This window comes from Onychomys torridus, chromosome X (assembly GCF_903995425.1).
Source record: "Onychomys torridus chromosome X, mOncTor1.1, whole genome shotgun sequence".
NCBI lineage: Eukaryota > Metazoa > Chordata > Mammalia > Rodentia > Cricetidae > Onychomys > Onychomys torridus.
The window spans coordinates 10,870,919-10,887,574 of NC_050466.1; the positions used below are offsets into that span (position 1 = coordinate 10,870,919).

Genomic DNA, 16,656 nt, shown 5'->3' on the forward strand with positions numbered 1-16,656 from the left:
TGCTATTATCATTTTGGCCTAGGAGGTTAGCTGTCCATCACATGGCTCTAAAAGAATGGAGTCACAAGATAGGCTAGTATTTTAATGACTCCTTCATTTTTTTATTGGCATACATTCAGTGTACCTAGCACTGAGTTTAACAAGGACATATTAATACTTGGACACAATGTTCTTTGATCATGCTTGTTCCCGTCATACTTCCATTTATTACTGAGCTAAAGTTCACATAACACTAAAAAAAAGTTCACAGCCAGGTGTGGTGGCACACACCTTTAATCCCAGCACTTGGGAGGCAGAGGCAGGCAGATCTCTGTGAGTTCCAGGCCAGTCTAGTCTACAAAGCAAGTTTCAGAACAGCTAAGCCCAGTTAATTTTTACTATTCTTTTTGCCTTTCTTTTTCTTTCTTTCTTTCTTTCTTTCTTTCTTTCTTTCTTTCTTTCTTTCTCCCTTCCTTCCTTCCTTCCTTCCTTCCTTCCTTTCTTTCTTTCTTTCTTTCTTTTTTTCTTTCTTTCTTTCTTTCTTTCTTTCTTTCTTTCTTTCTTTCTTTCTTTCTTTCTTTCTTTCTTTTCCATAGAATCCAAAGCCTCTAGCTTCCCTACACAATTAAAAAAAATTAAAATTAAAATAATTAGCTAACCTGGCATTAATAAAGACAAAAATGAATAAAAGCAAAGGGAATCTGACCTGGGGATGAGATGAAGCTACAGATGTTGGTTTGGGAACCTGAGCTACTCTAGGGTTCTGATCTCAGCAGTGTGTGTGTACACTGGGATTCATTACTGTGTACAGAACAGAGCAAGTTCTGGTGGTGTTGGGATTTGGAGTAGTATGAGAAGTCCAGATGCTGATGGCAAAATGAGTCTTTCCCTCCCTCCCTCCCTCCCTCCCTCCCTCCCTCCCTCCCTCCCTCCCTCTTTCTTCCTTTCTTTCTTTCTTTCTTTCTTTCTTTCTTTCTTTCTTTCTTTCTTTCTTTCTTTCTTTCTTCTTCAAGACAGGGTTTCTCTGTGTAGTCTTGGCTGTTCTGGAACTCACTCTGTAAACCAGGCTGGCCTGGAAAACATACAGATCTACCTGCCTCTGCATCCCATGTGAGTGCTGGGATTAAAGGTGTGTGCCAACGCTGCCTGGCTCCTTTTCTTTTTAAATAAAATACAAAATGAAATAAAAGGGACCTGAATGGCATGGAGCTTCTGTTGCTGGACCCACAGACACACAGGATTTGGATGCCACATGCCACTACCAACCACCCCATGCCTGCAGTATCACACACTAATATACAGGTACCCAATCTCCCACTGATATATGCATGCGGGGGAAAAAATTAAAAGACTCAGGCCTGGAGAGATGGAATTTCTGAAATTTCCAGAAATCACATGGTAGGATCTGGTGCCCTCTTCTGATAACAGGTTGTACACTGAGATAGAGTGCTCATATACATAAAATAAATAACATAAATGTTTTTATTATTTATTTTTATTATTTTTCGAGACAGGGTTTCTCTGTGTAGTTTTCGCTGTCCTGGAACTCACACTGTAGACCTGGTTGGCCTGGAAGACACAGAGATTCACCTGCCTCTGCATCCCAAGTGCTCAGATTAATGACCACCACCAGGCCATAAATCTTTTTTTAAAGAATGAAACAAAACAGAGGGCAGTGACCTGCCATTTCCACTTAAAGATATGTTTTCTCATCCAGTTCTAAGGGAGTTCAATGAGCATAAAAGACAGAGATAGGACCCTGAGGGCAGGGGCATCCAATGAAGAGAGAATCATATTTAACCGCAGTTTGCAGGAGCTTTTCATTAGCCCGATGTTACACAGAGAAATCCTGTCTCGAAAAACCACACACAGAGGGGGAAAAATCATATAACATGAAGTTCAACACTTTAACTATTGATTCTTTTGATAAAAAGTCTCACTATGTAGAGCAGAAAAAGGTCTCACTATGTAGGGCAGAATGGTTTCAAACTTGCCAGCCTCCTGCCTCACCTTCCCAAGTACTGGGACTACAGGCATGTACCACAGTGCCTGGCCACTTTAGTCATTTTTAAACTATACAATTTGATGGGTTTTAAGTACCTTCACAAAGCTATGAAAACATCATCAATACCTCGTTCTAGAATCTGTTCATCCCCAAAGGAACTCTATCCCAACAATACTCACTCTGAATTCTCTCCTATTCTTGGATCTTATCAACCACTAACTTTTTTTTGTCTCTTTTCATTTGCCTGCTGAGCCCATTTCCTATAAATAGAATCACACTTGCCCTCTGGTGTTTGGCCTATTTTCTGGAGCATGTTTTCAAGGTTTATCTGTGTGGTGGTGTGAATTGGTACTTTTTCCCTTGTTAAGGCTGACTGATAAATAGTTCATGGTTTGGATACAACATATTTTACTTAGCTGTCCATCAGTTGATGAACATTTGGGCTGTTCTCACCATTTGGTTATGATAAGTAGCACTGTTAAGAATATTTACTATGATACTGATTTAAAGACTGGTTTTCAGTTCTCCTGGGTTAGGCTAGGTGAGGGTTTTTTCCTCCAGTGTTAGCAGAGAAGGATCTATTTGAAACTAAGCTTTGCTAAAGCAAAGAACAGGCCTGTGGGTGATAGTCAGATGAGTCCTGGGAGTAGAAAAGAGTAGCAAAAAATCCAAGGGCAGATGGCTTGTAGACTCCAAGAGCAAAGAGTCTCTGGGGAGAAAGTATGGCAAGGAGGGGAGAAGATGCTGCCAGAAAAGAGGACTTTGATCTTTGTGACTAGAAAAACAATGGGGTTTGCCCTGAATTTATAGTGGTTGTTGATGTTTTTTCTGTTTCATAATAGGGAAGGAGAAAGTCTGGTGGGGATGAAAAGATGGGTTAGGGGAGGGCTGAGGAAAAGTGAATATGGTTATGGTTTGGGCTGTCATATTGAGTGTTGGTAAGAAATGCTATTTGGGTAGGAAGAAGAGAAACTTGTAAGCTACATGTCAAATACAAAATGAAAAAAAAAGAGCAGATGGAGAAGAATTTTTCATAATAAATAAAAGGAAGGGGCTCACTTCTTGCCACATGTATTTCTATAGTGATGGGCTTTTTCTAAAACATCTCCTATCTCTAAACATTAGGATGAAGAAATCAGGCAGAACAAGGAGCATGTACTGCCATTTTAGAAACTAGAAAATCCAAGCCCAGATCAGCACTTGATGACAGTAGATGTCAGGTCTGTTTGTGAAGTAAACACAGCAGAGCCATAAAAATTAAAGAATGTCAGAGCCTGGAGGGATTTTGAGTTTATCTAGAAGCCCTCCTTCTACCCCACTTTTCAGCAGGAATGTCAAAGTGGAGTGGTACAAGTCTAAGACTTAAATTCAAGGCCACTGGTCAGTGAATGAAAGACTCCCCCATAGAAGGTGTCATCACAACATGAAAGAGTTGGTAGTTTGTGGTCTTATCTGTCTCCGCCACTGAGCCAAACACTCCTAGGAGAGGAGGTGGTTTGTCATTCATCTCCAAATCTGAAGCTGCAGCACAGTTGTTGAAACTTGTTGGCTATGTGAATGGGAACCAGAAGCACACAATTTTTCCTGGAACTATGTTTCTTCTCATTTTACCACATCTTTTAGTGGCAGATCTGAGATTCAAGCAGTTTTCATGTCCCATGGGTCTCTGGCCTATACCATGGTGTCCACATACATCAACACTAGTGACTCTAGATGTGTCAGAAGGGTGCTTTGAGCTTGTCAGGACCCAAGGGATAACTCACAGTCTTGTTTTTATGGAAGTGTCTAGAACACAAGGGGAAAAGAGTTTACCTTAGTCTAGAGCAGTGGTTTTCAACACGTAGGTTATGACCCCATTGAAGTCATATATCAGATATTTACATTACAATTCATAACAGTAGCAAAATTATAGTTATGAAGTAGCAATGAAATACTTTTATGTTTGGGGGTCACTACAACATGAGGAACTGTATTAAAGAGTCGCAGCATTAGGGAGGTTGAGAACCACATTGATCTAGAGTCCAAGGCCCATCTACTAGCCACATTATAATGACTTTTGTGGAAGGTATGGAGGTTCTTGTGCTCACAAATAAGCACTAGAGGAACCAGGAATGTTAAACACACAGTGTTGGAGACTGACCCAGGACTGTTTGACCCAGGACTGTTATATCTTGAGTTTTTTTGCTTCTTGGAGTCTTGCAAAAGCAGAGCGTCCTTGGCCTAACCATAAAAATGTTTAGATAGGCCATCTGGAATAAACTGTAAATCAGCTAGTTGCAAGAGCCTGGGACCAAAAACATCCCCCATCCTGACCATCCTGATTTTTTTCAAAATTTTCCACTCTCCTTTTCCTGCTCCCCCTCCCTGCCTGAAATCCTGCTTATAAGCTGTAGCATCCTGCCAATAAATGAGACCTTGATGCGACTCAGACTGACTCTGTCTTTCTTTATGCGCCTGGTCTCCTTCTCCTCTTGCCCCCATTGGCTTTCAGGTGGTTCCCTCCTCGAGACCCTTGAATAACCGGACCTGCTGGACGGGTCAACACAGGGTTGTCTCTTCAAATCGAGAGATACATAACCTGTTTTCTACCCAGAAGGCTGAGAGCAGACATGATTAATAGTGTGGTGACTTTTCTACTATGTGGCCAAGACGTGAGCTTGTCAATCTATAAGAAATATCTTTCTGGAAGATGTCATGTACTTTACAAAGAGTATCTATCAATGTAGCCATATCATAAGCTTTCTTGTGCACATGGGTTGAGTGTTGAACCAAACTACTTTCTTGCTTACCTGGGATCAGATTTGTTGAAGGTAGGGGAGAAGTACAACCTTGGAAAGCTCAGCTTTATCCAGTGTCAGATGGTGGCTTTAAGATCAACACTGTGCTCTTCCTGACACCTGATTTCAAAACAATTTCTACATGTGCTAGTCAGGGTTCCTAAAAGAGCAGAGCAGAGTCAATGGTGTGTGTGTGTGTGTGTGTGTGTGTGTGTGTGTGTGTGTGTGTGTGTGTGTGAGTGTGTGTGTGAGACAAGCTCACTATGTTGCCTAGACTGGCCTCCAACTTGTGGCATGCTCCTTCTGCCTTTTCCTCTTGAGTAATGGGATTACTGGCACATACCACCACCGTCTGGCCTTTATATGGGAGCTTATATAGACAGAGGTTCACAGCACCTGGAGGTTGGTAAGGTATCCAGGGGGAAAGATGTAGATTATTTTAAGCCTGTCAGGGGAGTGCACTGATAAGGGCCATCCTTCAGCTCAAAGGTGACAGCTAGGGACTATTTATCAAATAATCACTGAGGATCACAGAAGGGAGTGGTGGATAACAATAGGACAGAGCCTTACAAGCAAATCTTCATGTTCCTGTCTTTTCACAAGCCACTCTGTTTTATGATTGTTTTGTCACAACTTTTTCTTAGACCAGTGGTTCTCAACCTTCCTAATGCTGCAACCCTGTAATGTTCCTCATGTTGTGGTGTCCCACAACCATAAGATTACTTTGTTGCTATTTCATAACTGTAATTTTGCTACTGTTAAGAATCATAATGTAAATATCTGGGTTTTCTGATTGCCTTAGGTGACTCCTACGAAAAAGTCATTCAACCCCAAAGTGGTTGTGACCTACAGATTGAAAACTACTGTGTTGGACTGACCTGCGAGGTATGAGTGGATCTCTCCTGTCACCTCTCATCTACCCAAGGCCCACACTCACTTGCACCAGGTCAGGTGTGAGTCGCTTGGCCTGCAGCCACTTCTGGAACCTTCCTGTTTTCCGCAGGATGCGCTCAATGCTGCAGGTCTTTGGAGCTGATGCAGAGGCACAGATTCTCCTGTCAGAGATATCACTTTGGTACTTGCTGACCAGTCGAGAAATCTCCACAGGGCGCCAGGTTTTAGAATCATCTGAGTAATTGGCAGCATAAGAAGGCAAGTCCTGAGGAGGAAGTCCCAAGTGGGAAGCCATTGAGTTGTCAAACCTGTGGGAAGCATAGGATATAAGCCTGTGAACCAGAAGCCAGCAGGGTAGAGGGACAGGGAGATGGAACCACACCCTGTCTGATCATTTCCTTTGATTTATTCCAAACTCCTTTTACAAGAGGATTATCTGTATTTGGCCAAACTCCAAAGTGTATATGTGATGTCAAAAGAAGTCACATAGAAACTGTCCTTTCCCCACAATGTATAGAAGGGCCAACTGTGGCTCTTTGAAATTCAACCCCATTTAAAGACAACAGCTTTACACTTTTGCTTCTTTTCATGCCCCACTCTCACCTTACTGGTGTGGAAACTGAGGCTTATAGAGCTTAAGTATCTTGCTCAAAATCGAATGCAGTGTTGACAATCAGAGGAGTCAAACCCCAAATCCACCCTGTAAATACTCTAGTTGTCCAAACCACTCATCCTTTGACCAATGCCTGGGTCCTGGAAACACAGTTCTCCAAGAGGCTCTAGGGCCTGAATTTGAGAGACTACTCCACCCCCATCTCCACCGTCAAGGAGCCCCATCAACATTGATTTAAGCCATCAGCATCAAGCAAATTTCAGGCACCCATGGCTACTTCATGTCCATCAAATCTGAAGCCATCTGGCTCTAGTAGGTGGGTGACAGTGCACTGTGGCTCAATCCACTTTGAATCCTCTTCAGTGAACAGGCTCCATGGTTACCCTTTCTAGCAGAGTCACCTCTCCAGCTGTGTGCTGACATTTCCATTAGGGAAGAATGTTGAAATTGCTTTTGATTTATGTCTGAAAAATTACTCAGAAAAAGTTTGCCTTCATTATTATTAACTGAAGGTCATATTACAAGTGAAAACCAGACTATATCAAATACTGAACTTAAGTGGGAGTTTTATATTCTTGTTATTGAGCACTATTGGATAGCCCATGGTAATGAGTTTTAGCAGGTATATTTTCTATGAATTAGCATTTTGATGAGCCCCAAACTGTATATTGTTTTGTTTTCTTACTCATATAATTCATCTTTGCTCAAAGAGATTACAAGTTTTCCACTGATTTATTTATTATTTGTTTGTTTGTTAATTGTAGTGCCTGGGAGGAATCTCAGGGCCTTGTGTATGCTACCTAAATGTGCTACAACTGAACCACACCATCAGTTCATTTTTAGTATTTTGATAGCAAGGCAAGCCACAGAAAAATTTCAAGGACAAAAGGTCAAGGTCAAGGAACAATAGCCAGAGATCCCAGGTTTCCGAGTCCTTTCTGCATTAGATCTCCAGCTTCTCAGAGTTGGGAAAGTGCTGCCAGCAAGCCCCTTCTGCAGTGCAAGGATGCAAATTGCAATGGATGCAGGCCCAAGTGGTTTTGTTTAAGAATATTGCCACAAGGATATTGAAGAAAATGAATTTGAAATGAATTTGAAAAGGGTCAGTTTCACCAGAAGTTTCAGGACAACTATGGAGAACCATTTTCCCTCTAAGAAAGATTAGAAAGAGCTCAGGGCCCAGAGATAGTCCTGCTTCCATTGGCTTCTCTTACTCATGAAATTCCAACCCCACAAAGGTCCTGAAAATTAGGATTTAGAATAAGGTAATAACGATTGTAACTTAAATTTATGAAACCTCTAAATATTCCATCTTCTTTGCTAAACTCTTTGTGTATGTTAATTCATTTAATCTTTTCATGTTACACACAGAGTATCAAACATACTAAGCAAATACTCTACCCCAGAACCTAATTCTTTCTATACCTATGAGGTTGTTACTATTATGAATTGTACAGATGAGGACCCCAAGGTATAGGATGGTTACATAATGTTTCCAAAGATATTTGACCAGGAATTAGAATAAATAGCATTCAAGGCTTGTGGGAGACTCACTCCCACTTTTACTCCAGGGTACTCTTGAGGGGGAGAAGTGAGAAATATTTAGATAGAAGGATAGAGGGAAGAGAGACAGATAGAAACACAAGATAGTCTTGGGAGGGCCTGGATCCTTATCCGCTCGCCCCTTCTGTCTCTTCTAAAGGGTTTTTTAAAATAATGCCAAAGGGTGGAGCAAAAGATCTCCCCCTAGCACCTCGAAGGGCAGACCCTTCCAAATACCTGTTAACCATGCACATGGTCAAGCAATACTCTAGTGCAGCTCTCTTGGGTAAGGCAAGCTCAGATCTCACTAGGAAACCTCCACAGGCTGCAGAGCTTGCAATCCTCACCATGTTACTGTTGTTTATTCCTATATAGTCCATTTTATGAATTAGCTCATGGGAACCCATTGATATTATTAAAGGCTAGTACTGGCAAGTCCTGAAAGCTTACTCTGTTCTTGTCCCCCTTTCCATCTTGTTTTGATGATGAGAAAACTGAAGACAGAATATATGTGACTTGTCTGAAGAATCAAAGGCAATTAGTGATAAAGGGAAGCAGCTCCCAGGGATTCTGTTCAACCAGTTGATAGAGTTGAGGGGAGAGAGACTTCCTACTCTGTGGGACAAGGTCATAATCCTTTTTTTCTGTTGTCATTTTCTGAGGAGGCCCTGGTGAGATGACAGTGTGTCTTTGTAGGTGATCTGCAGGTTCAGTGATGACCAAAGGAATTTCATAATGAATTTGAGGAAAAACAGACAGGAGTGACAAAATGGTGTGATATTTATTGCTGCAAAGGGAAAGTATGTATCTCACAGTATTGACTGCCTACTTCACTGACTAGAAGAATGTTGGTGAAAACGTGGGCCCTGATCTATATTCACTAAAATGTCAATATCCTGGAGTTTGGAAAACAAAACAAAACAAAACAAAACAACAACAACAAAAATAAAACAAAAAGCAGGCAACTTTGTACTTTTTCTTTTGAATTGAGATCATGGTCATGATTGAGGTAAGGCTGGCTGAGTTTCTTACTGCATGAAAGGTAGACCAGCAAGACCATACCTTCTCAGAACTGGAGAGAAACAACAAGGTGAATAGGGCAAATATGTGTTTGGTAGTGGTGGTGGTGGTGCAAGGGAAGACTTAATTAGAATTAGAATGGAATATTCTCTTCTACTGTATTCACACATGCCTTTTAAAGTATTTTTTGTTTCTCTTCTCTTTTCATGCCCCAGCTCTATACTGAACCCTAAAAATGTGCATCTTCTTTCTAACACTTCAGAATACAGTCATAGTCTTTAGCACAGTCCACAAGGATCTTTCAAGGCTTATCACCTGCTGTTCATTCTCCTTACAAGCTTTCTTTGGTCTCACTAATCTACTGGTTATCCTTGGATAACTACATCTTTTCAGGCTGTGGACATGTCCTTCTCTTTGTCTGAAACACTTTCCTTCTCTTTCTTTTCTGGATGACAGTCACTCAACCTTTTAAATACCTGATAAGTACCACTCCTGATCTTCATTTGTTTCGCTTCTATTTGAGATGGCTTTTTTTCTACAAGTTCCCATGACACTCCACATTGGACGTGTTATATATTGTACTTTAGCCATTACTTTGCTTTGCTATTTTCTCAATAACAAGATCTTCCAGGGTAAATATATGGTATCCTCTTTCAATTTTATAACTCAAGGGTTTAGCAGAGTGCTTCCTATCAAGTTGGTACTCAATACCTTATAGTTGAATGAATGAATGTTTGGATGTATAGATGGACCATGGTGGATATTTGGATGTAAGATGCATATGTGAGGAGAGAGATGCTCAAAGGACAGGATCATAGACGGCATAAAATGATGGTGGGGTGGAAGAATGCATGGAGGACTGCCTGGATGAATAACCAGTTGGACAATAGATGAATGGGCACATGAATAAATGGATGAATGACAGATTGTATAGGTCCTAGAGTTGGCAAGACTTTGGAATTGGGGTCAGGAAATGAATTAAGTCAATAATTACTATCCTCTTTGGTAATAGTCAGTGTTTACTGCCATCTTGAGTGGATTTCAAATTACCTGAGATGTACCTCTGGGCATGTCCTTGAGAAGGTTTCTAGAGAGGTTGGACTGAGGCAGGAAGATGCACCCTGAATGTGGGTAGCACCACCCCATATACCGGGGCTCCCACTTGAGTCAAAGGGTAAAAAGGGGGAAGCCAACTGAACACCAGCACACACTTCTTTCTGCTTCCTGACTGCTAATGCTATGCAGCCAGCTGTCGACCCCCTCCTGTGGCCACAGAGCTGCCAAGTCTTCCCTGGCATACCTTCCTTGCTATGATGGATTGGATTACTCTCAATCTTAAGGCACAATAAACCCTCCCTCTATTAATATACTGTTTTGGTCACAAAGACAAGCAAAGTAACTACCAAATCTTCTGTGAAGGGGACAAAGAAAAGGCAAGGGAGAAGGGAAGGCAAAAAATAAAACAAACAAAACCTAACTTATCATTTGTTTTCTGGCAAGCCCATCACTAGTCAGTAAGAGTTGTCTGAACATTCTTTAAGGGTTTGGGACTAAGGATTAAGGATGTTATGTCACTTACATGTAGTCAGGAGGATGACATAATGAATCAGTCCTGGTAAGGGCCCAAGAACCCCTAGGAGGGGTCCTGGTCACACATGCCTCCCAGAATACGTCTTGCCTCTCTTCTCTCTTTTACACATCTCTGCACCACACTGAACGCTTAAACCATCCAGCACCTTTCCAAAGCTTTTAGGATATAGTCATGTTACTTAAAACAGTTCACTATGATCTTTCTAGGCCCACTGTCTGCAGTTGCCCTTATAAACTTGCTTTGGTCTTATCAAGTCACTGTTGACTCTTGTGTAAACCACATTTTTGGGGGGTCCTCTGTTAATATTTCTAAAATACTGCCACTAAGTACTCCTTCCCCTTGCATATACAATATGTGCCAAGCAGATCCTAGTGGATCCTCCTGGTTGGTGGGATCATGCAGAGTTTCTTGTCTAAGTATATTTTCAGTAGAAGGAGCATGTCTGTCAGGCCCACTTAATTTTCTAGTTTCCTACAACATATTTTTTTAAAATGTAGAATGCAAAATTCAACACAGACTAAACAGCAAAACTGGTCAGAACACATTCCAATTTTTTTTTTTTTTTTTTGAGACAGGGTTTCCCTGTGTAGCCCTGGCTGTCCTGGAACTCACTCTGTAGACCAGGCTGGCCTCAAACTCAGAACTCCACCTGCCTCTACCTCCCAAATGTTGGGATTGAAGGTGTGTGCTACCACTGCTGGGCCACATTCCAATTTTCAATAGTATGAGAAGTCCCTGGTGTATCACTAGCATCCTTACAAAGGACAGATAAGACAAAGATGGCAAAGTATATTCATTTGTCAGTTGTGGATCTTGAGTTTACTCAGCTAGCCTGGAAAGCTTGTCTGTCATTTGCATCCCAGCATTGTGCAGTCCTGAATGAGGATCAGGAACATACAAAGTCCAGGATAGAGAACTGCAGTCAGGTTTCTGAGAGTCTGAGATGGGATTTCTCCTGAGGCACAATGAGAATTATTTTTAAAAACAGAAGAATGTTTGGAGAGGAGATAAACAAGACCAAGATGAACAACTGCCCCATTAGAGGGAGGCAAAAGGACTGGCCATAATATTTGGAGATGGAACATGTGCTGGGCATGCCATGACCTCAGCACCAAAGCAAGCAAGCAAAAGAGGGAGGGAGATAGAGAGAGTGGAGAGAGAGAGAGAGAGAGAGAGAGAGAGAGAGAGAGAGAGAGAGAGAGAAAGGGCATGAACTTGCTGCTTAACACAAAGGGCCAATAAACCTGAAAAATAAATCAGATTGGAAAAAGAAAGCTTGGAGGAAATGCAAGCTAAAGAAAGACTGATATTAATAAATATATTCCACAAATAAATAGACCATACAAAATTAAATTTCCAAAACTCTTAGGATATAATTATGTTACTTGACACAGTTCACAATGATCTTTCTAGGCCCACTGTCTGCTGTTCCCCTTATAAACTTGCTTTGGTCTTACCGAGTCACTGTTGACCCTTGCACAAACCACATTTTTTGGGTCTCTGTCAATACTTCTAAAACACTGCCACTAAGTACCCTTCCCCTTGCATACATAATATGGACAAATATTAATAGATCTAGCTTATACAATATACAGATATTATTTTCTTGAGTACATTATTATGTAGTATTAATATATGTAATAATATATAATTTATTATTGATTATTAGTAATATCAAATCAAATATTTGTGAGTGTGTAGGAAATGATCTTTGTAGTTATAAGTACTCATTTGAAGATATATACATGTATATACACACATATAACCCTAAAAACTAGCTTTTTTTCATCCAAATATACCATTTTTAAGAGTTTGTCACAGAGAATTAATAAGAGAGATGCATAAAATCTTGTGCAGTAATGTTTGACACATCACTGTTTATAATGATGAAAAGTGAAAAAAATCCTGTTGTCTCATGGTTGTTGATTAGTTAAATATGTTATAGTTTTTTGATGTAACTCAATATCATGAAGTGATTAAAAATCAGATTATGGAGAATATTAATCATGTGAACAAATGTTCTTCACATACTATTAAAGTCCCTAAAGAATATATAAAAATGATTGGATGTGTGTGTGTGTGTGTGTGTGTGTGTGTGTGTGTGTGTGTATGTGTGTATGTGTGTGTGTATGTGTGTGTATGTGTGTGTGTGTGCAAATGCATATTTGGGTGCAGATGCTCCTGTTTATATGTATGTGTAAAGGTCAGAGGTTGATGTCAGGTGCCTTTTTTAATCACTCCTCATTTTGTTTTTTGAGACAGCATCTCTCACAGAACCTGGAGCTTTCTGGTTCAGCTAGGCTAGCTGGTCAATGAGCTTCAGGATCCTGCCTGTCTCTGCCTTCCCAATACTAAGATTACGTTTTTTTTCTTTAATTTTATTTATTTTTTAATAGGGCCTCTAGGGATCCATCTGTTACCACTTCCCAGTTCTGGAGTTACAAGCCCACATAACCATGTCCAGTTTTTGTGTGGATGCTGGGGATCCAAGTTCACAGCAAGCACTTTACCCATGGATCCATCTCTCTAACCTACTTGAGAATGAATTCTATATGATTTTTATTTTGAATTTTTCTTAATATTTCTGAAATAAGTAACTACTGTGCTTATAATAAAAGAAAATTATTTCTAAGGTAGTGAGACAGATGAAAAGCAGGTCTATAACCTTAGGTCCTCTCTGCCCCTTTATGTTGAGGTTAAGCATTCTCAGCATAGAGTTCTGTAACCCCACAGACCTGCCCTGTTTGATGTTTTCCTGTGTGAAACCGCATTGCAAGAAAAACATCTTGAACTTGATGAAGGGGGATGGGAGCCTAGAGCTCTTTATTGGAATGCTGCAGTTTCTTTCTTTTCCAGCTTAAACTAGATCCATGTCCTCGCCGTTCCTTTCTCTGAGTAATCAGCATACTTAACTATATTCCTGGTTCTCTGCACCCCGCTTCCTAGGTGAGAATTTCTAGGTTCAAATTCAACATCTCCATATTTATATTACTTCCTTTCACATTGTATCAGTTAGCAAAATGAACACAGAGCTGAATCCAAATGTCTCCTTTCCTCCCTCTTTTGTCTGAAGTGACCTCTCTTCTGGTTCTTTAGTCCCCCAGAGCAACCCCAGGCCACCCTGCCTGTGGCTTCCTGTGAGATCCCCCTGAAACATGGGTTTTTATCTCCCAGCTCAATATCTTCCCTGTTGTCTGCAACAGAGAAGTCTTAATTAGGGATCATTCAAGTTTGCAACCTTCACAAAGTGTTTACAAAAGGCTTGATAGAGAGGGCTGGAAAAATAATTTAGTGGTAGAGTACTTGGCTGACATTTGAAAGGCCCTGGGATTTAATCACCAGGAAGAACAAAAGAGAAACCAAAAATTCTTAATAGCAAATGTTCACATAAACTCCCTAAAACTTCTAAAATCTTAAAAAGAAGTTTAATAGATCTAGAGATTTTAATATCTCAGGGCTTAAGAACACTTTGCCAGCAGACCCAGGTTAGAGTCCAACAGCTAAATGGTGGCTCACAACTGTTTGTAACTCCAGTCCCAGGGCATCTGACACCATGCTTTGGCTTCCTCAAGTACCAGCCATGCATTTGATGCACAGACACACATGCAGGCAAAACATTCATATACATGAAACAAAATAAAATAAAAATGAAGTTTAATGTTTTCTGTTTCATACACACACACACACACACACACACACACACACACACACACACACACAGAGTTTTATCATTTATTCATCCATAAAGAATAACAAAATGATATCATCTTTAGGAAAATGGATAGAATTGAAGATCATCATATTAAATGAAATAATGTAGACTCAGAAAACAAATGTCACATTTTTCTCATATGTAGAAGCTACATTATTTTGAATATATAAAATGAAAATAAAGAGGGACTATTTGAGAAGAGGAAAGGTATTGGGAAAAGGGGGAGCAAGAAAAAGTAATGGGGTAAACACCATCAAGGCACATAATAAAGGAAGCCCATAATTTTGTACAATAAATATGTAGTAATAAAAAAACAAAAAATAGAAAAAAGAAATTAAATATTTTTGATTGGACTTTTCTGTTTACTGTCTCTTTTTGTAATTCAGTGTAACAATTGCAGATATATTTGGCTAATAGAGAGGTTGCATATCCTTGCATCCTTGCTTATGTCTTTTGCTTGGTCACAGAATCTTACAGGCAGAAGTTCAGGTTTGGGGGGGGGGCAGAAAGAGTGTAGGACAAAAGGTCTTTGGTGCTGATAATACTGGGAGCCACTGCTTCCCAGGCTAAGTTCCCCATTTCTTGGCCTAGTGTTCAAGGGACTGTACCTCACATGTCATTCCAGGCACCTCTGTTCATATCCACCTATACCCAGGGTTTCAGTCACAGCACCTTTCATTTCTTCCCACACTTCCACCTTTGTTTACAAAGCTTCTTCTGCCTTCCCCTTCCCCAAACCTCCAGTTTATCCTGTCAGACCTTGCTCAGAATCCTCTCTCCAGAAAATCTCTCTCTGTAATCAGTGTCCCTTGTCTGGCACTCCTATACTCTGGTCTGCATCAGACCAAACCTCACTATTATTTGTAATGTCCTTTCTTCTGACCACCTAGAAGAAAAGAGCAAAGTTGTGCTGGCTGTTCCTACTTGCTCTCTGCTGGTTCCTAGCCTTGTTAAATGCTCCACGACTATGTGCTGATAGGCATGAATGCCATTTTTTTTGGTGAGAGCCACATTCATCACAGTGAACTAAACTGATTTTCCTCAAATCAGTATCACACAACAGAAAACAGGCTCTGAAATGTTGGAGTGAACTGTCTTTGTTTGTATCCCAGGTTTGCCTTGGGGTAAGTCCCTTAATTCTGCCATATCTGCTTAATATCTGAATAATGGGTACAAACTATCAACACCCGGGATTGAGATGGTTTAAAATGTCTGCTTTCCACAGGGACAAATAGCCAAACGAATGGAAGCACATGAATTATGAATCAAAGGCTGTGGAGCCCCCAGCTGTATCAGGCCCTTTGGATAAGTGAGACAATTGAATAGCTTGATCTGTTTGGGAGGCATCCAGGCTGTGGGACCAGTACCTGTCCTTAGTGCATGAGCTGGCTGTTTGGAACCTTGGGCTTACACAGGGACACTTTGCTCAGTCTGGAAGGAGGTGACAGGACCGGCCTGTACTGAATCCACCAGGTTTAAATGAATCCCCAAGAGTGTCTTGGTCCTGGAGGACATGGGAATGGAGGGGAGGGGCTGGGGGGAAGGTGAGGGCAGGGACGGGAGAGGGGAGGACAGGGGAACCAATGGCTGATGTATAAAATTAAAACACATAATAATAAAGAAAAAAAGAAAAAGAAAAAATAAAACGAAAAGTGCTTATTGGAAAAAAAATGTCTCCTTTCTATATATTTCATTCTTCCCATCATCAAGATTGAGTAGGAAAACTCAACAGTCTCAGGCTACTCCAGTCATAGAAAAGAATGTTCAGCTTTTAATTTCAAAAGGAAACTTCGACTTTAGCATTTAAAGGCTGGAATTTGGCTTTCACCCTTACCCTCCTATATCAAGCCATTGCCACTGCAAATGCCTTCCCCTAGTTCCAACCCATAAATTAGATATCTTCACACTAAGAGAAGCTCAATTTGCTCCTCCGAGTTACTTGATGGCAATTCTGACCTTATTTCTTCTTTAAAGAACTTCTTACAAATGGATGTCCCGATGCAGGCATTGCATTTATCAAGACCGAGGAACGTCCTTCCCAGAGTGTAGCTGCTTCCGACTCGGGGTACCAGAGAAGGAGGGAGAGAAGCTGGCGAGGAGAAAGAACAGCTTAGGGTTGAGACCCACAGCAGCAGCTGGACTGGACAGCGCTGGTGGAGGGCGGCAGTCTCCACTCCAGCTAAGAACTCCATCCTGCTCTCTGTGCTGCAGCTGTAGTGTGCAGCGGTACACTCAGAGCGCACAGAAAGAGGCCAGGCCTGAATAGAAAGGAAACTGTCAAAAGCAACTGGCCTCAGGATGCTGACCCTATCCCAGTCTCTGAGGTTTCTGTCTGAGGATGCTGAGGAGCTAGCAGCTAATGGGGCTGGGCAGGAGATGAGGAAATCCATGGAGGATGCTGATAACGCATTTCCAAAGTCACTCTTCCTCTGCTTGGGGCGGCTGCCTCAGTCTGGGGAGGTGTACACTAGCAGATTTCAGGAAGGACAATGATTATGGCTTCCCTGTGTAGTCCTTTCAACA

The 16,656-nt window shown here is 41.1% G+C and overlaps 1 protein-coding gene across 1 annotated transcript in view; it reads right to left on the reverse strand.

Moving 5' to 3' along the window:
- Window positions 1-16,443, reverse strand: part of Dipk2b (divergent protein kinase domain 2B) — a 42,384-nt gene extending 25,941 nt beyond the window's left edge. The window contains exons 1-2 of the mRNA XM_036174647.1: window positions 16,090-16,443; window positions 5,699-5,963 (exon numbers count right to left, since the gene is read on the reverse strand). Coding sequence (XP_036030540.1) covers window positions 5,699-5,963; window positions 16,090-16,325 — 501 coding nt within the window. The 5' untranslated portion in view covers window positions 16,326-16,443. The remainder of the gene's footprint in view (window positions 1-5,698; window positions 5,964-16,089) is intronic.
- Between the last annotated feature and the right edge of the window lie 213 nt (window positions 16,444-16,656).